Raw genomic sequence first — 22,243 nt, forward strand, 5'->3', positions numbered from 1 at the left:
TGAAATGATCGATAGAGTGCTTTGGAGTGAGGAAAAGAATGTTAAACCAATGGTAGTATTTATAGTTTTCAGATCTTAATTAGAAGACTACTTGAGAAAGTAACGAAATCAAATCTTTTTCAAATCTTTTTTGATTTGGTAATAATATTTTCTACGATTTATTTCTTTAATGAAAATAAAATCTATGTTAGTATTCTTTTATGGGTTCCTGGTCTTTGAATCTGTACATAAAAGGAAGGGTGCAGTAAATGTATCAAAAATGATAAATGCAGCATTAATGATTTCTTAAAGATTCTCCAAATCCATCATAAACAAACTAAGTGAGAAATTATAATTGATATAAATATGATCATCATATCACAAATACATGCTCAGAAACAAACTAACGATATTTATGATGGAGGGTCTTAAATATTTTTTGAATTGATAGAAGACTATCTTGTTTATGACTTAGTTAGTGTTATAAGTGCCAATTAATCTATAATTTACACTCATTTACATTGACTTTTAACTTCAAACAATAATTTTAATTGAAATGCTAGAATTTTGACAAGTCTGTGGGGATACAATAAAAACATTTTCCTATACTTGTTTGTGACACCGAATGTGTATTTATATACTCCTATTTGTCGATTAGCGATTAATTTTTTTTATCTTGTTAGTTATTATTTGCATCGCTATTATCTTATTATTTATAACGATATTTGCTTATACAATAAATTACTTAAATTAACTTATATTTGAGTTTGACTGATTTTTATAATGGATTTCATGGTGGGCGATGACTCACACAATCAAAACCCTCCACACATGTGCATGCACCGCCGCTGGTTCGGGCTTGGGCCAACAATTTTTTTGGGACGTGTTGATCAAGTCAACACAAGTATTGACTGAGTCAAGACGCGATTGGAGCTTGAGGGAAGAATGGACGAAGATCCGATCAAAGAGGATGGAGTTCTAGTCATGTGATAGTTGGACTCATATTTTCTATCAGATCATTTGACCGTTCGGTATAAGATCTTTTTCTGGGTCGTCGTATTGACTTGATTGTTGGGAGTCTCATCCTATACATAGAGGCCTCCCCCATTTAGAAAACTCATCCTAGTTGAGAAGCATTTCCTCAACTTTTCTTGCCTCTCTGTCGAATTTTTTCCCGCTCCCTTCTCCCTTCTCCCTTTTCTTTCTGTGGTACTAGAATTGCCACATGTAACCAAATTGTGGAAATTTCAAGATCTAACATGATTAGCCAGATTGTGGGAAGTGAGTATCAAAATATTAATAACAAATGGTTAAACATATGCCTGAGCAAGCTAACTTAATATCCAAGCAAACTAGTTTTGTGCTAGATGAAGCAGCACCAGATTATGGCCAGGCTAGGCCAATGCATAAGTCAAGGCCTAAGCATAATGTGCCAAATTTATCTAATGTGCAAAGATTATCTCATTCTTATCATGTTTGTATGTAGGTTATGACCAAGGTTAGAAAAGGTTATGCACACTCCTTAACCGAAGATTCTATGGATCATCTCTTCAAGACTAGCAAGGATGTTCATCTCAGCTTGTGCATCCTAGACTAGTGCAGCAAGGATGCTCATATCATCTTGTGCAGCTTAGACTAGTGCATCAAGGATGCTCATCTAAGCTTGTGTAGCCTAGACCAATGCAACAAGGGTGTTCCAGACTAATGCAACCTTATTGCCAAGTCTGTTCCACACCTTTGGGTTGTCTCAGCCATAAGTTGGCGAAGCCCAGGGACAGTAAAGTTGCTACGTGTGGTGCAAGTAATTCAAATACAAGCTATTCACCTTTTGATATTTTAGGCAATTTAGACATGTGTTAAATGTGTTAAATATGTAAGTTAGTTAGTTAAGTTTTTTGTTTAGTTTTCTATTTTACCATAGAGTGTATTTTTCTGTTTGTATATATATGGTTTTAGCTCTTCCTTTGTAATCAAGTTTTCCATCTCTCAGTAAAAGAGTATCAAGTATTATTTCATCTTCTAAAGAGTTCTTGTATTTTTCGGGTAGTTTCCCTCCTTTGCTTGTTTCTTAATCACTTCAAGAGTGTGACATTTTCTTAGATGGTATTAGAGCTCTTTTAAGAGCTCTACTATATTCATGGATATCTTCTATCATTCCTTCGGATCCAATATTGGATCTTTCACAAGATCCAACATCTCCTTACTACCTACACCTATAAGAGAATCCAACAAGTGCTTTGGTTTCTCCTTTGTTAAATGGTGAAAATTATCACAAATTGTCCAAGTCAATGAATATGAGCTTAATTTTAAAACAAAATCAGAGTTTGTGGGTGGAAGCATACAAGCACCTCCCAAGACATATGCGATCTACAAGGCATGAGAAAGAGCCAACAATATTGTGATCTCTTGGATCACAAGATCAAGTGAGCCCTTAAATTTCCTAGAGCATCTTATGGATGGATAAAGCCCATTATGTATAGGATGAACTATATGAAAGATATTCCCAAGCAAACCTTCTCAAAATTGTAGTCCTACAAGATTCAGTGGCAAGGTTCAAACAAAGTGATCTCATTGTTTCAAAATGCTTCACCCAACTTAAAATTCTCTGGGATGAGTTGGATAACATTAGAGCCATGCCAGGCTGCACTTGTGATACTCTACCTGACATCAAGAAGCATAGAACAGAAGACAAGGTTATCAGATTCCTCAAAGGATTAAATAAGGCATACTCAGGTGTGAAATCACAAATCATGTTGATTGATCACCTTTCAAGCATGAGGAAAATGTTTTATTTGGATGTCCAACAAGAAAGTCAAGTATGTGGTCCAGAATTTGATTCAAAGGCCTTGGTAGTTTCTAGAAATTGAAAGATATGAGAAAATTCTGGTACGAGCAGCCAAGTAAGATTTAGCCACAACACATCTGGAAGAGACAAAAACTATGGAAAGAATTATTGGAGCAAACTCACCAATTCAAGAAAGTATTGTACTAATTGCAAAAGAAATGGCCATACTGTGGATACCTGTTACAGGCTCCGTGGTTTTCTAGCCAACTATCAAACTAATAAGACTCAACAAACCAATTATGTTATGTCTACAAATATCATGATCCAGGTGACAATAATGATCATCCATCTGATAGTCATGGAGCACAACACAGTGATACTATCTTTGGACTTAGCAAACAACAGTACCAAGGCTTGGTTAACTTGCTTCAACAAAAAACAATCACAAAGGCATCAAGATCTAATGAGGCAAATGTGTTGTTTGCAACATCAATAGCTCATGATGATCAAACTCTGGGTATCTCTAAACTTAGATATCAATACATAACAAGGATATTGAATAGTGGTACAACAAACCATATAAATTCAAGTTTGTCAAACTTTTCAACACACAAGAAAATAAATCCAATAAGAATTAATTTACCTAATGGAATTGAGATGTTGTCTCACATTTCAGGCACTGTTATCATCACACCAAACCTTATTATTCATGATGTCCTGTATCTGCCTACTTTTAAATATAATTTACTTTCCATAGCAAAGGTCACATCCAAATCCTCATGCATCTTATCCTTTGGCACTTCTTCCTATTTAATAAAGGAGAATAATTCTTTGAGGAAGATTGGTGCAACTAGGGTGACAAATGGATTATATGTGAGGATTTCTAGATTTTACCATCATATTAATATCTTTGTTGCTAACTATCCAAATAGTACTTATTCAAGCCTTTGGCATTATAGACTTAGACATCCACCATCTGCTTGTATGAGACAATAAAGTTTGATTTTCAATTTGTATCTTTTAATAAGGATCATGTATGTGATATTTGTCATCAACCAAAACAAAAAAGGTTGTCTTTTCCCTTAAGCCAAACTGATTCTTTGCAATGTTTTGAATTAATACATGTTGATATATGGGGTCTTTTTGCCATTCCTTCTATACATGGTCATAAGTATTTCCTGACCATAGTAGATGATTATGCTAGGTTTACTTGGGTGTTTTTAATGAAAACTAAAGGAGAAACTTCAAAATGGGGTTGTTGAGAGAAAACACCAACATCTCTTGAATATAGAAAGAGCTCTTTTGATCCAAAGTAATGTTTCAAAAACTTGATAGGGCAAATCGCAAGTGCACGATTATATCGTCAAGTAATAAAATATCGATCCCACGAGGACTGGAAAACTCCTTTAATTATAACAATTAATTTATTTTTAATTCAAATAAGGAATAAAATTGAATTTAGAACAATTGCCAAGAATAATTATGAAAATAATCAAAAGGGATTGAAATCTAATTTAGGAAGAGTTCCCAGGATAAAGGTTACTGCCTCTACACTCGCAAATCCTTGTTTTGCTCATTTTCTTGAACGTTAAGTTGTGAGGGTGAATTGCTCTTTTATATATGTCACCCTCTCTCGAGCTGTGGCACGTGTGCTCAATCGAAATCGCACCTACTCTCATGGTACGATTATCAATCAAATCCTTTACTTGAATCTTTCTATCCAATCGCTTCGTAGCAACCCAAGGTGAATTCCAGAAACCCCCGAGAATCCTAATCCTACTCTCGTGAATTAGGGTTCTAGTTTGAATAACTGAATGGTCGGATAGTTGGGTTCACCTCTCTGTCCTTCCCTAATGTATCTAAGAGGTATAATTTGTTGGTCAGATAACTCACACGAATAAAACTCAGTTTAGTGTTTCAAATCACAACACTCAATGAAATAGAAGTAAGAACAAATATTTATTGAATGTAAAATAGAATAGCCTCAATCCTAGAAACAAAGGGAATTACTCACTCATGATGTAGAAGAGAGTCCCAAATTATAAATTAGAGAATTGTAATGAAAAAGACATAAAAAAACCTTGAGGGAGAACCCTTATTTATCCTAATTACAAAATATTGGGCTAAGCCCAACAAAAAAAAATCTAAAAAAATAGGAATATAATATAACATTTATTACTTCTTTTGGTCCTTCAATTGTTCTTCGCATAGCCTCAATACTGAATTCATTCTTCTTGCACCCAATCTCTACTCTCTTTTTTGCTTTAATCCATCCAAACTGTACAACATAGCTAAAAACACTCGCTCAACCCGAACTAATAGAAATAAAATCTAAAAACAATCCTAAAGTCCTAATTATGTCCTAAAATGCAAGTTAAATGCAATGCAAATGTAGTATAATTTCACACTTATCAAATCCCCTCAAGCTTATCTCTTGTTTGTCCTCAAGCAAGTATTATGTCTAACAATTCAATAAATTCAAGGTAAGTCCTTAATTCATAACAATTGCATGAATTAGGGTCACTCTTCTCTCTTCACTATCATGTGTTTAAGGGTCATAGTGTTTCGCTCAAAAAATTTCATGAAAGTAAATTACCATAGGCTTGATTATAGACCAAATCGCCACTGATTGTATTTTAATGTATGCAAAAATCAAGAGGTCTTTAAATGGTTGTAATGAGGCCAATGTGAATGATTTAAGATGGGATAGTCAAAGAAAGAATAATTCAAAAGGCTTACAAATGTTTCTCAAAATACTTGAACCTTTTAGACATATGATTGAAGCATTGAGATTATCTTGATAGGTCTTACATTATCATATGACCTTTTTTCAATTAACCTTTCTCCTTACAGCACACCTTTTTCAGTCTCTTCTCTTTTAGTATACTTTGTATTTATTTTTTTGTTGAGATTTTCTAAAAGAGAATGGATGAAATTTATTTACTTATTTTCTTCTTCACCTTTTTATGATTTCTTTCATCAAATATGACATTTTTACCCTTCTCATTACTTCAACCAAACATCATAAATTACCTCAAACCCTCATTTAAGTAGCTATGAACAATCATTGAAGTTTAGGCTCAAAAGTGGACAACTAATGTGTTTTCGATATTTATAGCAAGCGGTTGAAGGTCGAAAGAAAAAGTCATAATTGTCTCTATCATTTTAATGCATACAGACAGACTTCAATCTTGAAACGGTCACAAATCAAGTTCTAGAATATACAATCATAGAAAATTATGCACTCATGAAAGAAAAATAAAAAAAGAAGAGGTTTTATGTAATTGTCAATTCAAATCAAAACTCTTATTGTGTAACCCAAGATTCTCACATTTGGTATATTCAGCAAAAATTATGAAACAAAGACCTTTATTTAATCAAATTTAATTCACAATTGTCAAATCTAATGTCTTTCATATATCAGCAATTTTTTTCTTCAATGAGGATAGATCAACAATCATCATTCATGCATATCTTTTCATTTAAAGCAGATAGACAACACATAGAACAAACCAGAGGATAAATGATATATGAGACATATGATAATATGAATATTCAACCTAAAAAATTTAAAATCTATATGGTTTACATTAAATGAATGAACTATCTAAATGCAAAACCTAAATGCAAAATCCCCTCAAGCTTAGAAATTTACATTGTCCTCAATGTAAAAATCTAAACAATAAGGAAAAAGAAAACTCACGGGTTAGCAATGAAGTGTCCTTAACTCATGTGCCAATTATAAGTGGTTGATTTCATTGGGTGTAGTGGAAGTATCTGCAAAGAAGAGAAAAATGTTCCAAATTACCATATGTCCTAGATGGACTATGTGCAAATATCTTGGGCAACAACACCATTTTTTGTGTGGCTGACACTATATACATCCTCCTAGAAAGGCTCCAAATTCAGGGAGGCACTAAAGCCGACACTAAAACACTAAAATTAATGAATTTAAAAATGTACCTCTAGCGTGGGTTGCCTCCCACGAAGCGTTCGTTTAACGTCATTAGTTTGACGGTTGATCTTTGTACCTCATGTAGGATCCAAGAGGGTTATGTTTGTTTGTTTCTCCAGACACTCATCTGCTAGATAATGCTTCAAGCCTTGACTATTCACCTTGAAGTTTCCCCTTTCCTCATTCCATATCTCAATTGTTCCATAAGGGTAAACTTTGGTGGCTCTGAACGGACCTAACCATCTAGAATTTAGCTTCCCTGGAAAGAGCCTCAATCTAGAGTTGAATAAGAGCTCTACTTCCCCTACTTGGAATTCTCTGCGGAGTATGTGTTTGTCATGCCATCTTTTTGGTCTTTCTTTGTAAGTATGAGCATTCTCATAAGTATCCAACCGCAGTTCTTCCAACTCTTTCAGACTGCTTCTAGCCATTTGAAATTCGGTCAAACCGGGAAAGGTCGGACTAACTCGAAACAACCCGGTTAGTTAGTCCAGTCGACTCAAAACTGCAAAATAAAATAAAAGAAACAGACCCACACAACATCATAGAGGAAGAAAAATGACCAATGTTGAGCTGTAGAGCAGAACCACTATCGGCGCAAGAAGTCACACACGCAAGAAACCTTGTCGTCATCATCGTCTCCATTGTAGTATGGTTTCTGACTTTTTGCCCCTTAATTTTCTAGGTTTCTAGCATTTGAGTTAATTTTTCCTTGTTTCTAGTGTTTGGGTTCGTTTTTCTTTGTTGCACATGATAAAAGATAACAATCGGTAAATAAGAAAATCATCACTCCAAACTTATGATATGTGTGCCACTATATAAAATAAAAATAATATGTTAGTTTATGAGTTGTGTACCACACCACCATTATATAATTCAAAAATAATATCCAGTTTTGAAAGTAGCTAATAAATTTTTAGTTTGGCTAATTTATATTCTAATTGAGTAAGAGGTAAATTCTTATGCTGAACAATATACACTAAATGATCTAATGAAAAGAATGAGACTTGGATGAATTAAAATATTCAATTTTTGTATATGATAGTTATGTTTTGATTTATAATTCTAATTATGTAAGACGATGCACTTTTATTTTGATTTATATGTGTATGCATTATACAAAATATGATATTGATAAGTAAATTATTCACTTATTTTAGTTAATTATATAATAATATAAATATATATGATTGATGTCATCCGGTCCGACCAGATGGTCTAACCGGTTAAACCGATTAAAACCTATACGGGATGTCTTCCGAGTTAATGTTCGGCTTGGGTTTCATAATATTACTTGTAACTTATTAAAACCACATTTATAAAAACTTGATCATATCGGTCGGTTCAATCAGAAAATCAGTCAATCAATTCCTATATCTTTCATTTTATTAAATTGGTCATATCGTGTCATATCAGTCAAAACTGGTTTGTATATAAATTTATTTAATATTTTTAAAATAAATCAATAAGGATTCTAACCTTGAACTTCATAAATTTTTGTAACATAATTAATCATTTCAATAATTGACTTACATGTTCCAAAAAATAATATTCATATTGATATATGTTATGTTTATTTTAATATATAATTTAATTGTTAAATCACTTATCGAATTATTATATCATCATATTAGTATTGTATGTCATGATAATATTATTATAGTATAATATTTATATACTATTAATTTAAAGATTTATATATAGTCAATATATCATTCACTATTTATTTATAATATTTTTTGAAAAATCAATAATAATAAAACATAAATAATGCATGATGTAAACAAAATGTAATGATGCATACATTTTTTTCTCATATTAATAAGACTAAGTAAAACACAATAACAACATAATGATTCTTATCAATTAAAACTTATCCCAATGAGGCAATAATTGTGTGTTTGCCCAAACCGGTTCAATCAAAATAAACATTAGAGTAAATTACATTGAGACCCTTGAGTTTTAGTGAAATTATAGAAACCACATCTCACTTTTTTATACCTAAACAAACCCCCTAATTTATATATTTTCATTATTCATTATACTGACTAGTCATGCACGAGAAATAAGTGTAATCTTTTAAACAAAAAATGTGATCAATTAAGTTAAACAAAACATGATATATTGTGGAGACAAATCCAAATAATATACAAGTCAATGTATCTTCATTATTTTTTGTTACAAAATGCATCAACAATTCTAAAGATATATTGTTTAAATCGCTCTTATATTATATTGTAACGAACCCAAAATAATAAAGAAGTATTGACTCATATATTATTTGAATTTGTCTTCATAATATATCATATTTTGTTTAACTTAACTACACTCATCACCCTTTTCATTTAAAAGATTATACTTATTTCTCATGCAGAGATAATCAGTATAATGAAAGTATATAAATTAGAGGGGTTTGTGGAGGTGAAGAAAAGTGAGAATTGTTTTGTCTAATTTCGCTAAAATTCGGAGGACGTCAATGTAATTTACTCAATTTTGTCTCTAGGAAATCGCGCTAATTACTAGGAAACTCTTTTTAACTTTAGGTGATTTTGTTAAATAAAATAGGAAAAGTCCATATAACTATTTTAAATTTTATTTATTTTATTTTACAAGTAATCATTGTGAACAAAATTCTTCTAATTCCTCCTTAAAATTTACTAATTGATAAAATTGGTCTTTGTATAAATATTCTGTTAACTTATTGATATGTCAATAAGGAAATCATTGTGATTAGACTCATAACAGTAGTAATGCAACAATGTATATTAGTAAGCATTGTTATACAGAAGAATTTAACATTAGAATACAATTTTAGTTGAAGAACGAGATAAGTAAATTTCATTGTTAAAAGTGGTTAATATGATAATATTAATATATTTAAAATAAAATAATAATGATCTAACAGTCAAAGTTAAAACAAATTGCATGGGTTAAAAACATTTATTATTATTAATTTAATATTATTTTAATATATGAACCAATTTTGTTAATAGTTAAAGTTTAATGATTAATTAGAAAGAAAAAATTATTTATAGTATCTACTTCTAAAAGACATAAAATTTATGAGTTTTTTATAGACTTTTCAATATAAATCAATAAGTTGATAAAAATACCACTTCCTTCACGAAGAATAATCAATTTGCATATAGTTCACTCTTCAAAATGGGAAAAAATAAATTACATTTTTCCACATGCTCATATAGAAAGCATTCCAAATAAATCCCATAAGTTGAGACAATGTTCAAAGTAAAACATGTATGTCACATGCAAAATAATTCTAAGACTTCTCTAATCTCTTTGGTTTGATGTCAAAAATGTCACTAACAAAACAAAGAATTAGACTATACTTGAGTCAATTAATGCGAACATAGAACCAAAATAATATCAAATTACATAAGTTTAAACACAAGCCCCAACAACCTTGTATCAAGAATAAGCCAACATAGAACCAAAATACCGATGAAAAAGAAGCAAAATTATCCAAGGTAATGGCTAGATGAAAGAAATACCACACATCCAGTTATGATTAGATGTTAGATGCCAATACTGCTAGCACTACCTAAGTTTCATCCTAGGAAATTAGATTTTATTTTGAGAAGAAATGTATACAGTGATAGTGTATAAGTTTTATGCATTATCATTGTATTATCTATCATTCACATTTTGTTATCATTAACTCTTCAAAAGAAGTAATACAAATGAATGGTAGATAATATACTGACTGTTATAAATTTTTGCACCAACGATACATAGATATTCCACTCTTTTATATTTTCCTTTTATAAGCATTATTAACTTTTAAGTAGGAGTAAAAAAATGTAGAACAGTATGAGTTTTGTACATTATTACAGTATTATCCATTATTTATGTTTTGTCATTATGGACTCTTCAAAAAAATGTAAAAAAATATACATTATGTATAAATCTTTAAGATAATAATATAAAGATATCACAGTGCTTAAATATTTCTTTCACGAAACATCCTAATGCTCTATTCCTAACATGATTTATCTTTATCTCCAGTATATAAAGGATCAAAATTAGAATGAGAACAAATTTGACTTCATGATAGAGATATAGACCCAACCCAAAATAGCATTGGACCACTCCAACTTAGGCCTATCCGAATGAAGCAAATAACCACTTGACTTAAGGACTGTGATTAATTAATTATTAATTGTTTATTTTATATTTATGAACTTTAAGTTTGGAGCTACTATTAGCCCAATGCCCAACCACTTAGTCGTTAGAAGTTAGCCTAATAATGTTGCTAAGATAATATTTATCCACTTCTAGGTTGGGAATGGGGATTACCTGTCCTAATTCTTGTCCCACTTGTTATTTCTATCTAATCAGAAAATTTTGTTTAACTAAATTTTTTTTATAATAACATAAATTAATATTTGTATATTATTCTATAAGGTTTGATTGGTTTAATACATAGAAATATGATCTTTTTAGGACAGAGGATCATTGTCCCTATATGGATGGGCATAGTAAGTAAAATGATTGATATTTAATAAATTTGTATGTTTTCTTTTAATTGTTTCTATTTGCCACAATTCCTTAGAAGAAATGTGGGTCCTATTACTTCCCAAAAATATGTGACTGAAAACTATATTGGGACCAGATTCTCCAATATTATAATACATGACAAAAAAATCATTTAATAATTATGACTTTATATTATTTTTAATAAAAATATCCCCTCATATTTGAGTAGAGAGGAATTCAACTCACCTAAATACACAAGCAATAAGAGAGGGAAGAGCAAGTAAGCATTGCCTTTTACCTTCCAACCATCCACATTATTCAGTGTTATCATCATGATGTGATGATACCATCCATATATACTAGTAATATTTTTCCTTCTTTTAACGATAAGAGTATAAAAGTATATTTTTTAAGAAACAAAGTTTTTATTAAATTGAAAATATAAATAAATGGAATAAATACTTTATTTTTTTAATATAAACTCTGTTTTTACATTCTTATTGTTATGTTATGAAAAATAAGCTATCATTTTAGAAGAAAATTAAACCTTGGAGAATATTATTTCATTATGAAAAACAACTTTGATTCCTATAAATTTTTAAGCTTTGGTTCTTAAAAAATAAACATCAAAATGGTCCCCAAGATTTAATAGAAATGTTGTTGGTAAAAATTGAAAGAAACCACCTAATTAAATTTATTATTGGAGAAAATTGACCTATAGAGTAAAATGATTTGAGACCAAAGTAGATGCTGTCCTTAAAGACCTATTAACAGAAGAGGACATGTCATGTCAAACTGCCACAAGTGTCATTTGCATTGATCCTATTTTTAAGGAAAAGTGTGTTAACAAGCTCTTAATTTCATTTCTTTTGTAAAGAAGCACCATAAAATATTTTTCTTATTAATTAATCATTGTTGTGTGGGAAAAGCACGACCTAATATGGATAAGAAATTCATGAATATAGTATGTGAACAAAAGAAGGCGATGCAATACTTTTTGTTTGAGGGTGATGCCTCTCATTATCTATATATTAGATAATGTCCTGAGAATAATTGTAATAAAGCTCTCATAATGAACACATTTTCGAGCGAAGTACCACCTAATGGCATGGGGCATGCAAGTGTGCAACAAGGAAAATTTAGAGTTTAGGATATGAGGTATTTTTTTGAAGGTCAACCTCCAAGAAGAGTACGTTGTACTATAATAAGAATTCCTATAATTAGTGATGTTGTTTATGCAAATAGCATCAATCTAAAATGATATCAAAGAAATATTATTAGCTGAGTGACGACCTTATTCTCTTAACATGTTTTATGGTACTGTCCAAAATGTGTAAACACATTATTAATTACATTGTCTCTACGATAAAACAATCCAATTTTCTATTTTTGAATTTTTACTGCACTATAAGAATGAGTCTCGAATACACCCACAATTTGGATATTAATGTCAATTCTCAAAATTCTCGTTCTCACAATCTGACTAACAATGTTAGATCTTTAAATTCCAACAATTTGTCTGCATGTGACAATTTTGGTACGATAGAAAGAACAGTTGAGGAAATGCTTCTCAACTAGGATGAGTTTTCTAAATGAGGGAGACCTCTATGTATAGGATGAGACCCCCAACAGTCAAGTCAATCCGACGGCCCAGAATAAGATCTTTTACCAAACGGCCAAATGATCTGACGTAAAAAACAAGTCCAACGATCACCGACCGAAACTCCCTCCTCTTTGATCGGATCTTACTCCACTCTTCCCTCAAGCTTCAATTGTGTGCTGGCTCAGTCAATACTTGTGTCAACCATGTGTTAACTTGGTCAACATGTTCCAAAAACAATTGTTGGGCCCAAGCCCAAACGGCTAGGGGTACATGCACGTGTGTAGAAGATTTTGATTGTGTGAGTCCTCACCCACCACAAAATTCATTGTAAAGATTAGTCAAACTCAAATTTAAGTTAGTTCAAGTAATTTATTATATAAGCAAAAATTGTTATAAACGATAAGATAATAGTGATGCAAATAATAACTAATTAGATAAAAAAAACTAATCGCTAACCGGCAAATAAAAGTATATAAATACACATTAGATATCATAAACAAGTTTGGAACAATATTTTTATCTTATCCACACAAACTTCCCAAGATTCTAGCATTTCAAATATAATTATTGTTTGAAGTTAAAATCAGTGTAAATTATAGATTAAATTGGCACTTAACACTAACTAAGTCATAAACAACATAGTCTATCAATCCAAAAAATATTGAAGACCCTCCATCATAAATATCCTTAGTCTGTTTCTGACCATGTATTTGTGATATGATGATCATACTTAAATCAATTATAATTTCCCACTTAGTTTGTTTCTGATCTTTAAGAAATCATTAATGCTGCATTTATCATTTTTGATACATTTACTGCACCCTTCCTTTTATGTACAGATTCAAAGACCAGGAACCCATAAGAGAATACTAACATAGATTTTATTTTCATTAGAGAAACAAATCGTAAAAAATATTATTACCAAATCAAAAAAGATTTGAAAAAGATTTGATTTCGTTACTTTCTCAAGTGGTCTTCTAATTAAGATCTGAAAACTATAAATACTACCATTGGTTTAGCTTTCTTTTACTCACTCCAAAGCACTCTATTGATCATTTCAATGGCATTCAAAGTTCATCAACCCATCTTCTCCGACAATGGTGGCACCTCTTACAATAATGATATGGTCTATATTACTGTGGTTGTGGCATCTAAAGCTAATAATCAGTGCAACTTTGCTCGCTTGCCATTTCCAATATATCGCAACCTTTTTTCTTATGATGATATCTGCCATGGGATAGTAACAACGTTCCTTGAAAGCATGAAGATACCACCAACTTTTTTCGATGGAGGTGGCTGTAACATGGTTGAAAACCTTTCAAGAATGTTACGTACAGCAACACTGCAACACCATAGGCTTCATTTGTGTGTTGTTATGATGGTATTTGAGGGTTCTTGTAGGTACAAGATACTGAATTCTTCACAACCCTTTGATGCTGAGCAATTTCCTTCAAGTGGGTTTGTAGAATTGGCTTGTGAAGGTGGTGAATGTTCATTTCCTGCATCATGGGTTGAAGATGAAGAAGATAAATGTGCCATATGCTTTGAAGGGTACCCGTCACATAAGGGTGCAGACATGTTACCTTGTTCCCATGTTTTCCATCAAAGTTGTATCATGAAATGGTTTCAAAGAAGTCCTACATGTCCTAAGTGTCGATTCATTATGCCTTATCAGTTGTTACCATGAATGAATGGTTCATCTTGTTAACTATTCTTGGTTTTCTTGATTTTAAGGTTTATATTTTGTAGTGTAAGGTTTTTAGTACCTCATTAGATGTATTTTTTTAAGGTTGAAGTGATTATTGGCTTCAATTGTTATTCAAAGATGTAAAATCTAAAGTAACTCAAAATTTAATACAATGTATTCATTGGTTTTAAATTGAGTATCTTTAACAATGAGTTGGGCTATAAATTGATTTTCAAGCGTTTTACAATTTCATTATTTTTTATAAGCTAAAATTTATTGATAAAAGAGATACAAGGTGTCATCACCCTTTAAAAATACAGTGCCAAGAAGATTTCCTCAAACATATATCAGTTGTTAACAATGTATGATTTTCTTCTGCAGTTTTTTTTATAGCTTTTATCAGTTGTTAACTATTTATGAATTTTTTCATGGTTTAATTGTAAATCTGATTCACGTGAAATGTGTTTCATTTTAAAAAATTTGTCTAGCATTTCTTTTTATAATAGTATGGCTAGTATTTTTATTTTTAGTTGTTAAGAATATATAAAAAACAAAACTTTTATACTAACTGTTTAAAAGATCATCCATGGATACACAATTTTCTGTTGAATATTTTTAGGGTTAGATTATGTAACAAGTTTTCAATATAGAAAGTAAGTTCAAGAATCTTTTTAATCTTTTTTGGTATTGAATAAAATTATCGGATCCTATCTTATAATGCAGTAACACTGCACCATCCATTGTCTAAATTGCTAAAAACCTTAATATTTGGTTTACATCCCATGTTGTCCATGTCCGAAATTCCTCTTTCATGTAATCAGACCAAAGTCAAAGGTACAACATTTGAAGTTGTAATGATTGGATTTGTTAGAAGTTAAAAAATTAGTTACCTTAATGAATGATATACAAAATATAAAATGTTTCATTCACAATTGTTGGAATCAGAGTCACACCCTAATAGTTTATTATGTATGAGGAAAAAAATTAAACAGGAAATGCCACGTGGCTACCAATTTAGAGTAAGAAAGAGAAAATTTAGAGAAAAGAGGGTTCATAAGATGGTGATTTTCTCTCCCACATTCTTCTCTTTTTTATTTGTTTGCAGAAAACTGGGTGAGGGAAGAGAGAGAACAACACCCTTCTCTCTCTTCTTTTTGAACCAAAAAAAAAAAAAAAATAACAATAATTTTGTTTTGGGTGGGAATTGAGGTTTTGATTGAGTTGGATTGTTGGGGTTGGATTCAACAAATATGAATATGATGAGAAGGTTGAAAAGCATTGCTTCTGGGAGGACTTCTATTTCATCAGATCATGTAAGCTACACATCTTTTTTTTAATCTCAAAAAGGTTTCAATTTTATTAAAAAGTTACTTGGATTCTAAGAAATGAATTAACATATGTTGATTTGTATGGGTTAAAATGTTAATCTTTAGGCATAATATTTTCCCCCTTTTTTTCCTTTTTTCTTCATTGTGATAATATTGTTTTGAAGATTTTAAATCTCCTAAATTTGCTTAGGCTCTTGATTATGACCCATTTGGTGATTTTATTTCGTACACATGTGAATCTTTTAATGAGGGTAACCCATGTTTTGTTTCATTTTATATTGCCATTGTGATTGGTTCATATAAGCATCAAAATGTTATCATGTTGGTTGCTTTTTCTCTCTTTCTTTTAAAACTTTTTATAATCTGACTTTTTTGTGTTTTGCCTCATGCTGTCACATTTGCCATTGTTTTATTTAAAAGCAATTGTAGGTTGAGGACCATAGATTTTATGAGCTAATGAGAGGATAAGCCTTATGTACACTATGACATTATTGTGCTATTCGAAATGTTGTTTTACCAAAATCGCGGAATGATTAAGGTTATAGACGTAGGTTTATTGTGCCTATGAAGGCACTACATAAGAAATGCCTTGCTTGTATAAAGTGATGAATGAAATCTAAAGTTAGGTTGGATTCCACATTTGCATGCTGGTGTTAACGCCATGAATATTGGGCAATGCATTAATAGTTGATTGTTTTTTGGTACCAAGGGTATCCTTTCGCCCTACGGGTATGGATAAAGAACTAATCATTTTCGAGGTGCGTTACTGCCCTTCCCAACAAGTGTCGCTCCTAGAAATCGAACCCTTAACTTTTTGTTCTTTTTGTGAATCTAGCGGGACGTTGTTGGTTAGTTGTTGTTTGTTTGCTTATGATCATTGCACTCTTAGTTTAGTTATTCTGAGAACTAAATATGATAACTTAACTAAGTGATCAGATTAGGAGAATGGTGTGTACTCTGGAGTTCAATCTTGATTTTCGCAATTAATATACCTGTGTAAAGAAAACTCCGAATTAGTGAAATGCATACTGTTTATTTTCAGGGAGGGGATTCTATCACCCAAAAAGCCAAGTTTGAACAAGAGAATGAAGGTAATGTCAATGAGGAAACAAATCGTGTTGAGGGGGGTAACAAAGATGAGGAGCAACCTGTAGATTCATCAAGAGAAACTACTATTGGAACATCTAATTCTGTTGTTTCTACAGTAGCGAGAACTGAGAAGTCGGGTTACGATCAACTTCCGAAAGAATTAAATGAAATGAAAATTATAGATGAGAAGGGAAAAACCAACAATGAGAAGGTATTTATTGTCATTCTTTTTTTCCTTGTTTCCCTAGTTTTGATGTGTCTGTTACCATTACTGTGATACTTGTATAAATGTGAAATCAGTTATAAATATATTGTATTCATTGCATAAGAACATATTTATTCTGTCTCAATCAAGGTATCTTTTAAACAAGTTACTTCAATAATGAAAATTCGTGAACCTAAACATTTTAAGAGCAACTAATAATTGAGTTTTGGTAATTGATTTGTTGCAAGCAGGATATAGAGGCAACTGTTGTGAATGGTAATGGAACAGAACCGGGTCAAATAATTACAACTGCTATCGGTGGTCGAGATGGACAACCAAAGAAGGTGATTTCCCTATTTGAGTTCCTTATTTGATTTTCTATTACCTCACCCTTGAATCTTACTTAGAAAGTAGATTATGAGAATCTATTTTTCATAATCATAATTATGCATTAGCTAGGCTGCTTCACCTCTTAAAAATGTCCACTACACTACGATTCAAATCTTCAAATTAGGTTCTAATAAGATCATTAATATATATTGGACTTCTTGATATGTAAACTATTTTTGGGGTATATGGTGATTGGAAGGTCATTCCAGTTTATTTTAGTACTTTTTTATTGCTTTTTTGCTAGTTAAAGTTTCGCTATTTGGCAGTACGAACCTATATGTTCTCATTGATAATCAAGTGAAGCCATTTTTCCAACTATTTAACTTTATTTTAGTTATAATCAGTAGTTTATCCTGTGTTTGACAAGAGGTTTATTTTGACATATTTGGTTAATTTATAACATTTTTCTTACTTTCTCATCACAATACATGATAAATTGCATTAATGGCTTCCTAGAAAATGTGTTTTTTTGTATATATAGAAATATAGAATGCAATGTTTCTCATTTAATAACTTTATTTTCATTGTCTCAGACAATCTCATATATGGCAGAGCGTGTGGTTGGTACTGGTTCTTTTGGTGTTGTATATCAGGTGCTTGTATTTGTTTTGCACTATTTCCTTACATGTACGGAATGATCCTTTGCTCCACTATTCTATGGTTCCGTCACTGTTACTTTCTTTGATTATCTAAAATGTAGGCTAAGTGCCTTGAAACTGGTGAAGCAGTCGCAATAAAGAAGGTGTTGCAGGACAAAAGGTATAAGAATAGGGAACTCCAGGTTATGCGTATGCTTGACCATACTAACGTTCTTAAACTGAAGCACTGTTTCTACTCAACAACCGATAAAGATGAGGTGTACCTTAATCTAGTTTTGGAGTATGTACCTGAAACTGTCTACAGAGTTTCAAAGAACTATATAAGGATGCACCTGAACATGCCTATGCTTTTAGTTCAACTGTATACATACCAGGTAAGTCTAGAAACTTTTAATTGAGTGACCTTTTTTTATTTTTAGTTATGAACATTGTTCACTCTATTCTAGAATTCTAGTTATGTGTTTGAGCTTGTTACTTCTTGTAGATATGTCGTGGCTTAAATTATATGCACCACGTGATCGGTGTCTGCCATCGTGATATCAAACCCCAAAATCTATTGGTAAGATTTATTCTTCTTTGCAAGCACAAAAAATAAATATTCCGAATCTGATGCTCAGTACTCTTCCATGCAACAATTGATCAGTGTGACATATACTTGTGAAGCCTTGTTTGAATACTATTTGGGGGCCAACATTTGAATGTTCTAGATGATAGTGTTTTTTCGTAGAAGAACATCAAAAGACAAAGTAAACAGTGCTACATATGTCGTTTAACTTGTGATCCTTACCGTGTCGAAGGATTTAGAGATGTTGTTGGTTATAGAAAAATGTATACTATGGTTTTGTGATAGTAATTATATGAGCATAGTATATTGTGCTGAAGCCTTTTTATTATATCAAAACATTAAACTGACGTGTGCTACATATCACAGGTTAATCCCCGAAGTCATCAGTTAAAAATATGCGATTTTGGGAGTGCAAAGATGTTGGTATGTTATTTTCTTTTATCACTTCGATAATCTTAAGGAAATATGCGGCTGAGATTATGATATTATTGCACTTTTAGGTGCCTGGTGAACCCAACATATCATACATATGCTCGCGGTATTATAGAGCTCCGGAACTTATATTTGGGGCAACAGAATACACAACTGCGATTGATATTTGGTCTGCTGGTTGTGTATTGGCTGAGCTACTTCTTGGCCAGGTGAGAGTTTGTACTTCATAGATATTAAGATGGTTCCTTTCCTAGTAGCTACTAAATAGATCTTAAAATAAATGGTACTTTTTGCACTGATGCTTATCTATGATTATGTTGTGTTCATTGAAGCCGATGTTTCCCGGAGAGACTGGTGTCGATCAGTTGGTCGAGATAATTAAGGTAAAGTTTATTCTGTTATTTATCCTTTTGCTTTACAAGTTGCTTCTTGAAATTTGTTTTCTGTTGGTTGCGGTTCTTCAATCCGAGCATAATTATGTTTTATAGATCCTGGGAACACCAACCAGAGAAGAAATAAGGTGCATGAACCCAAATTACACCGAATTTAAGTTTCCTCAAATTAAAGCGCATCCATGGCACAAGGTTAGCAGTTCTTTTCTCCGAACCTTTCCCTAAAGTATGTAATCTATAGTTTCTATTCAGAAATCTGACTGAATTAGTAACATCCAGGTTTTTCACAAAAAGATGCCTCGTGAAGCAGTGGATCTTGTATCTAGGATGCTTCAGTATTCGCCAAATCTACGTTGCACTGCTGTAAGAACGACGAACCATCTTACTACAATTGTATTTGTACTCAGTTGCATGCACACACATCAAGTAATTAAGATGAACCACCTCATGCATATGATTGTTGTTTATAATTAAAAAATGTTCTGAAATTTTATCCATTCCATTACTCAAATTATTGGTTACTAAAGTTAGGAAGATATCGAGTTCCGTTTCATTCCTTTGCGTTAATGATTTAATTTAATTTTTCTTACAGTTGGAAGCATGTGCACACCCCTTCTTTGATAATCTGCGAGACCCGAAAGTATTCTTGCCTAATGGGCGGGCAATGCCTCCATTGTTTGATTTCACAGCTCAAGGTAAAGTGAGGCTAAACTTGCCTTCATCGGTTAACTAAACATTTTGCAGTTGCTTATATTTATGGATCAATGCAGAACTTGCAGGCGCACCTGACGAGTTGCGTCGGCGTCTCATTCCTGAGCATGCAAGGAGTTGAGTTGATTATCAGGCATTGTAAATGGTTTTTTTTTTATTGATAGATACCTACCCCAGTAATATATGATCTACCTTCCCTAACAATCCAGGTCTTAGATATCCAACCCTGAACAATCATATTGATTATACAAATTATATGAACCTCAAGATCATGCAACTTCTTTATCACAAACCCTGTAGGGTAAATATCAGATGAATAGGGTTCCAACTTCCAACCATTTTTAAGTAGTTTATGACTCTGATGTTGCCTCAATTGTAAAGTTTAAACACATGCTTCATATAGTCAAGTATGTTTGTCCCATGAAGTGGACTATGTGGAACCATTATATGAGTAGGCATCTTTTTTTGGAGCATGTTTTCTCTACCAAAAGTGTGTCGGTCTATAAAAAATTATTTAAATCAAAAAATTAATAACAAAATCTTTTTCTGACCGATCATAATAAGTGAAGGAGAGCAGCACAATCTTATGGAGTGCTCCCTTTTTCTTAAAAGAAAGGCATCATTCCTTTATCATGCACCTTTCCACTAGTATGTTTTGTTTCTAACAAATTATCAAGTCTAAGTATAGAAAATGAAGACAATATGTTATTGTTCTAAAAAAATTAAATAAGGAGTCTGTATACTTCCAGGATTTAATATATATACACTGACAGTGTAAATGTTTTTTACAGTGTCAGTCAATCATTTTGGTAATGATACATTTTGGTAACTTCTATTCACTAATTGAGAAAACATTCTTTTTAAAATTGACACTATTTAGCAAGTTAACTTTTGTGAACACGTAAATGACCATTTGTCAAAATTCAAGTTGAATTTATTAATAAGTAGTGGAAATTACTCATTTATTGAGCTAAAAATAATATATATTTGGTAGTAATGTTGTATATATATAATAAGATTTTGATTATTTCTTACCATAAATGAAATTATCAAATATCTTTCCCTTTTATTTTTATAACAGATGTGATATATGCACCCCTTATTGTTGTGCAACAAACATAATTCTACATGTTAGAGTTCATTTGTACAACACATTAGTACAAAGTATTAGTTTGTGGACCACACTTTGAATTTCTATCAGAACTTATTTATTGGGTTATTCTACGCTACTTCTACAGGAATTTCTAAAATTGTAAAATCATCGACCAACCAAAATGAATTAGTTACTTAAACCTATGTGATAGGATACAGTATCATAAAGTAGGCTTTTTCGTATGTCGATGGAAAAAATATATTTAAGTTAAAATTTTAATAAATAATTATCTTTCTGACTGATTATAATAAGTAACACATTTTGTGATACAAAAGATGTTCTCTCATAGGTGATAGAGTTCCTTGATTATGTTATAAAATAGAATAAATTATATTAATATCCTGGAGTTTTAGTCAAACCACCCTTCCCATTTAAACCATCCCGAATTATATATATACATTATACTAACTATATCTATAAGAGAGAAATAAGTGTAATTTTTTAAATAAAAAATGGTGACAAATGTAATTAAAATAAACAAAATATGATATATTGTGAAGATGAATTCAAATAGTACATGAGTCAATGTCTATTCATTATTTTGGTTTAGTATAGTATAAAAGTGATTTAAATATCATATTAGAATTATTGACACAATTTATAATGAACCAAAAATAACTAGTAAACATTCTCTCTTATACTATTTGAGTTTGTTCACAATATAATATATTTTGTTTGAATTAATTACATTCTTACCATTTTTTGTTTAAGAAATCATACTTATATCTCATATAGTGAAAATAAATATAATATATTATAATTATGGATGATTTGTTTGGGTTAGAAAAATGATGATTTATATAAGAGTAAATTACATTGACATCCCCTGAGTTTTAGTGAAATTACACAAATCACCCCTCACTTTTCTACACCTAC

At 31.4% G+C, this 22,243-nt stretch overlaps 2 protein-coding genes across 3 annotated transcripts; both read left to right on the plus strand.

Moving 5' to 3' along the window:
- Positions 13,877 to 14,503, plus strand: LOC109363625. The gene has a single exon (XM_019609876.1). It carries the CDS (start codon positions 13,877 to 13,879, stop codon positions 14,501 to 14,503), a length of 627 nt encoding a protein of 208 aa, XP_019465421.1.
- LOC109363159 (shaggy-related protein kinase theta-like) lies at positions 15,569 to 20,696 on the plus strand. 2 transcript variants are annotated; one of them, XM_019609302.1, is made up of 14 exons: positions 15,569 to 15,816; positions 16,874 to 16,942; positions 17,042 to 17,131; positions 17,377 to 17,469; positions 18,049 to 18,108; positions 18,216 to 18,488; positions 18,599 to 18,673; positions 19,046 to 19,102; positions 19,180 to 19,320; positions 19,444 to 19,494; positions 19,600 to 19,695; positions 19,783 to 19,866; positions 20,096 to 20,198; positions 20,274 to 20,696. In XM_019609302.1, the coding sequence occupies exons 1-14, from the start codon at positions 15,754 to 15,756 to the stop codon at positions 20,333 to 20,335; spliced, it is 1,317 nt and encodes a 438-aa protein (XP_019464847.1). In that variant the 5' UTR covers positions 15,569 to 15,753; the 3' UTR covers positions 20,336 to 20,696. The 2 variants fall into 2 exon arrangements, with proteins under 2 accessions (XP_019464847.1, XP_019464846.1); XM_019609301.1 differs by having other exon boundaries at positions 16,874 to 17,131.

Source organism: Lupinus angustifolius, chromosome LG13 (assembly GCF_001865875.1).
Source record: "Lupinus angustifolius cultivar Tanjil chromosome LG13, LupAngTanjil_v1.0, whole genome shotgun sequence".
Taxonomy (NCBI): domain Eukaryota; kingdom Viridiplantae; phylum Streptophyta; class Magnoliopsida; order Fabales; family Fabaceae; genus Lupinus; species Lupinus angustifolius.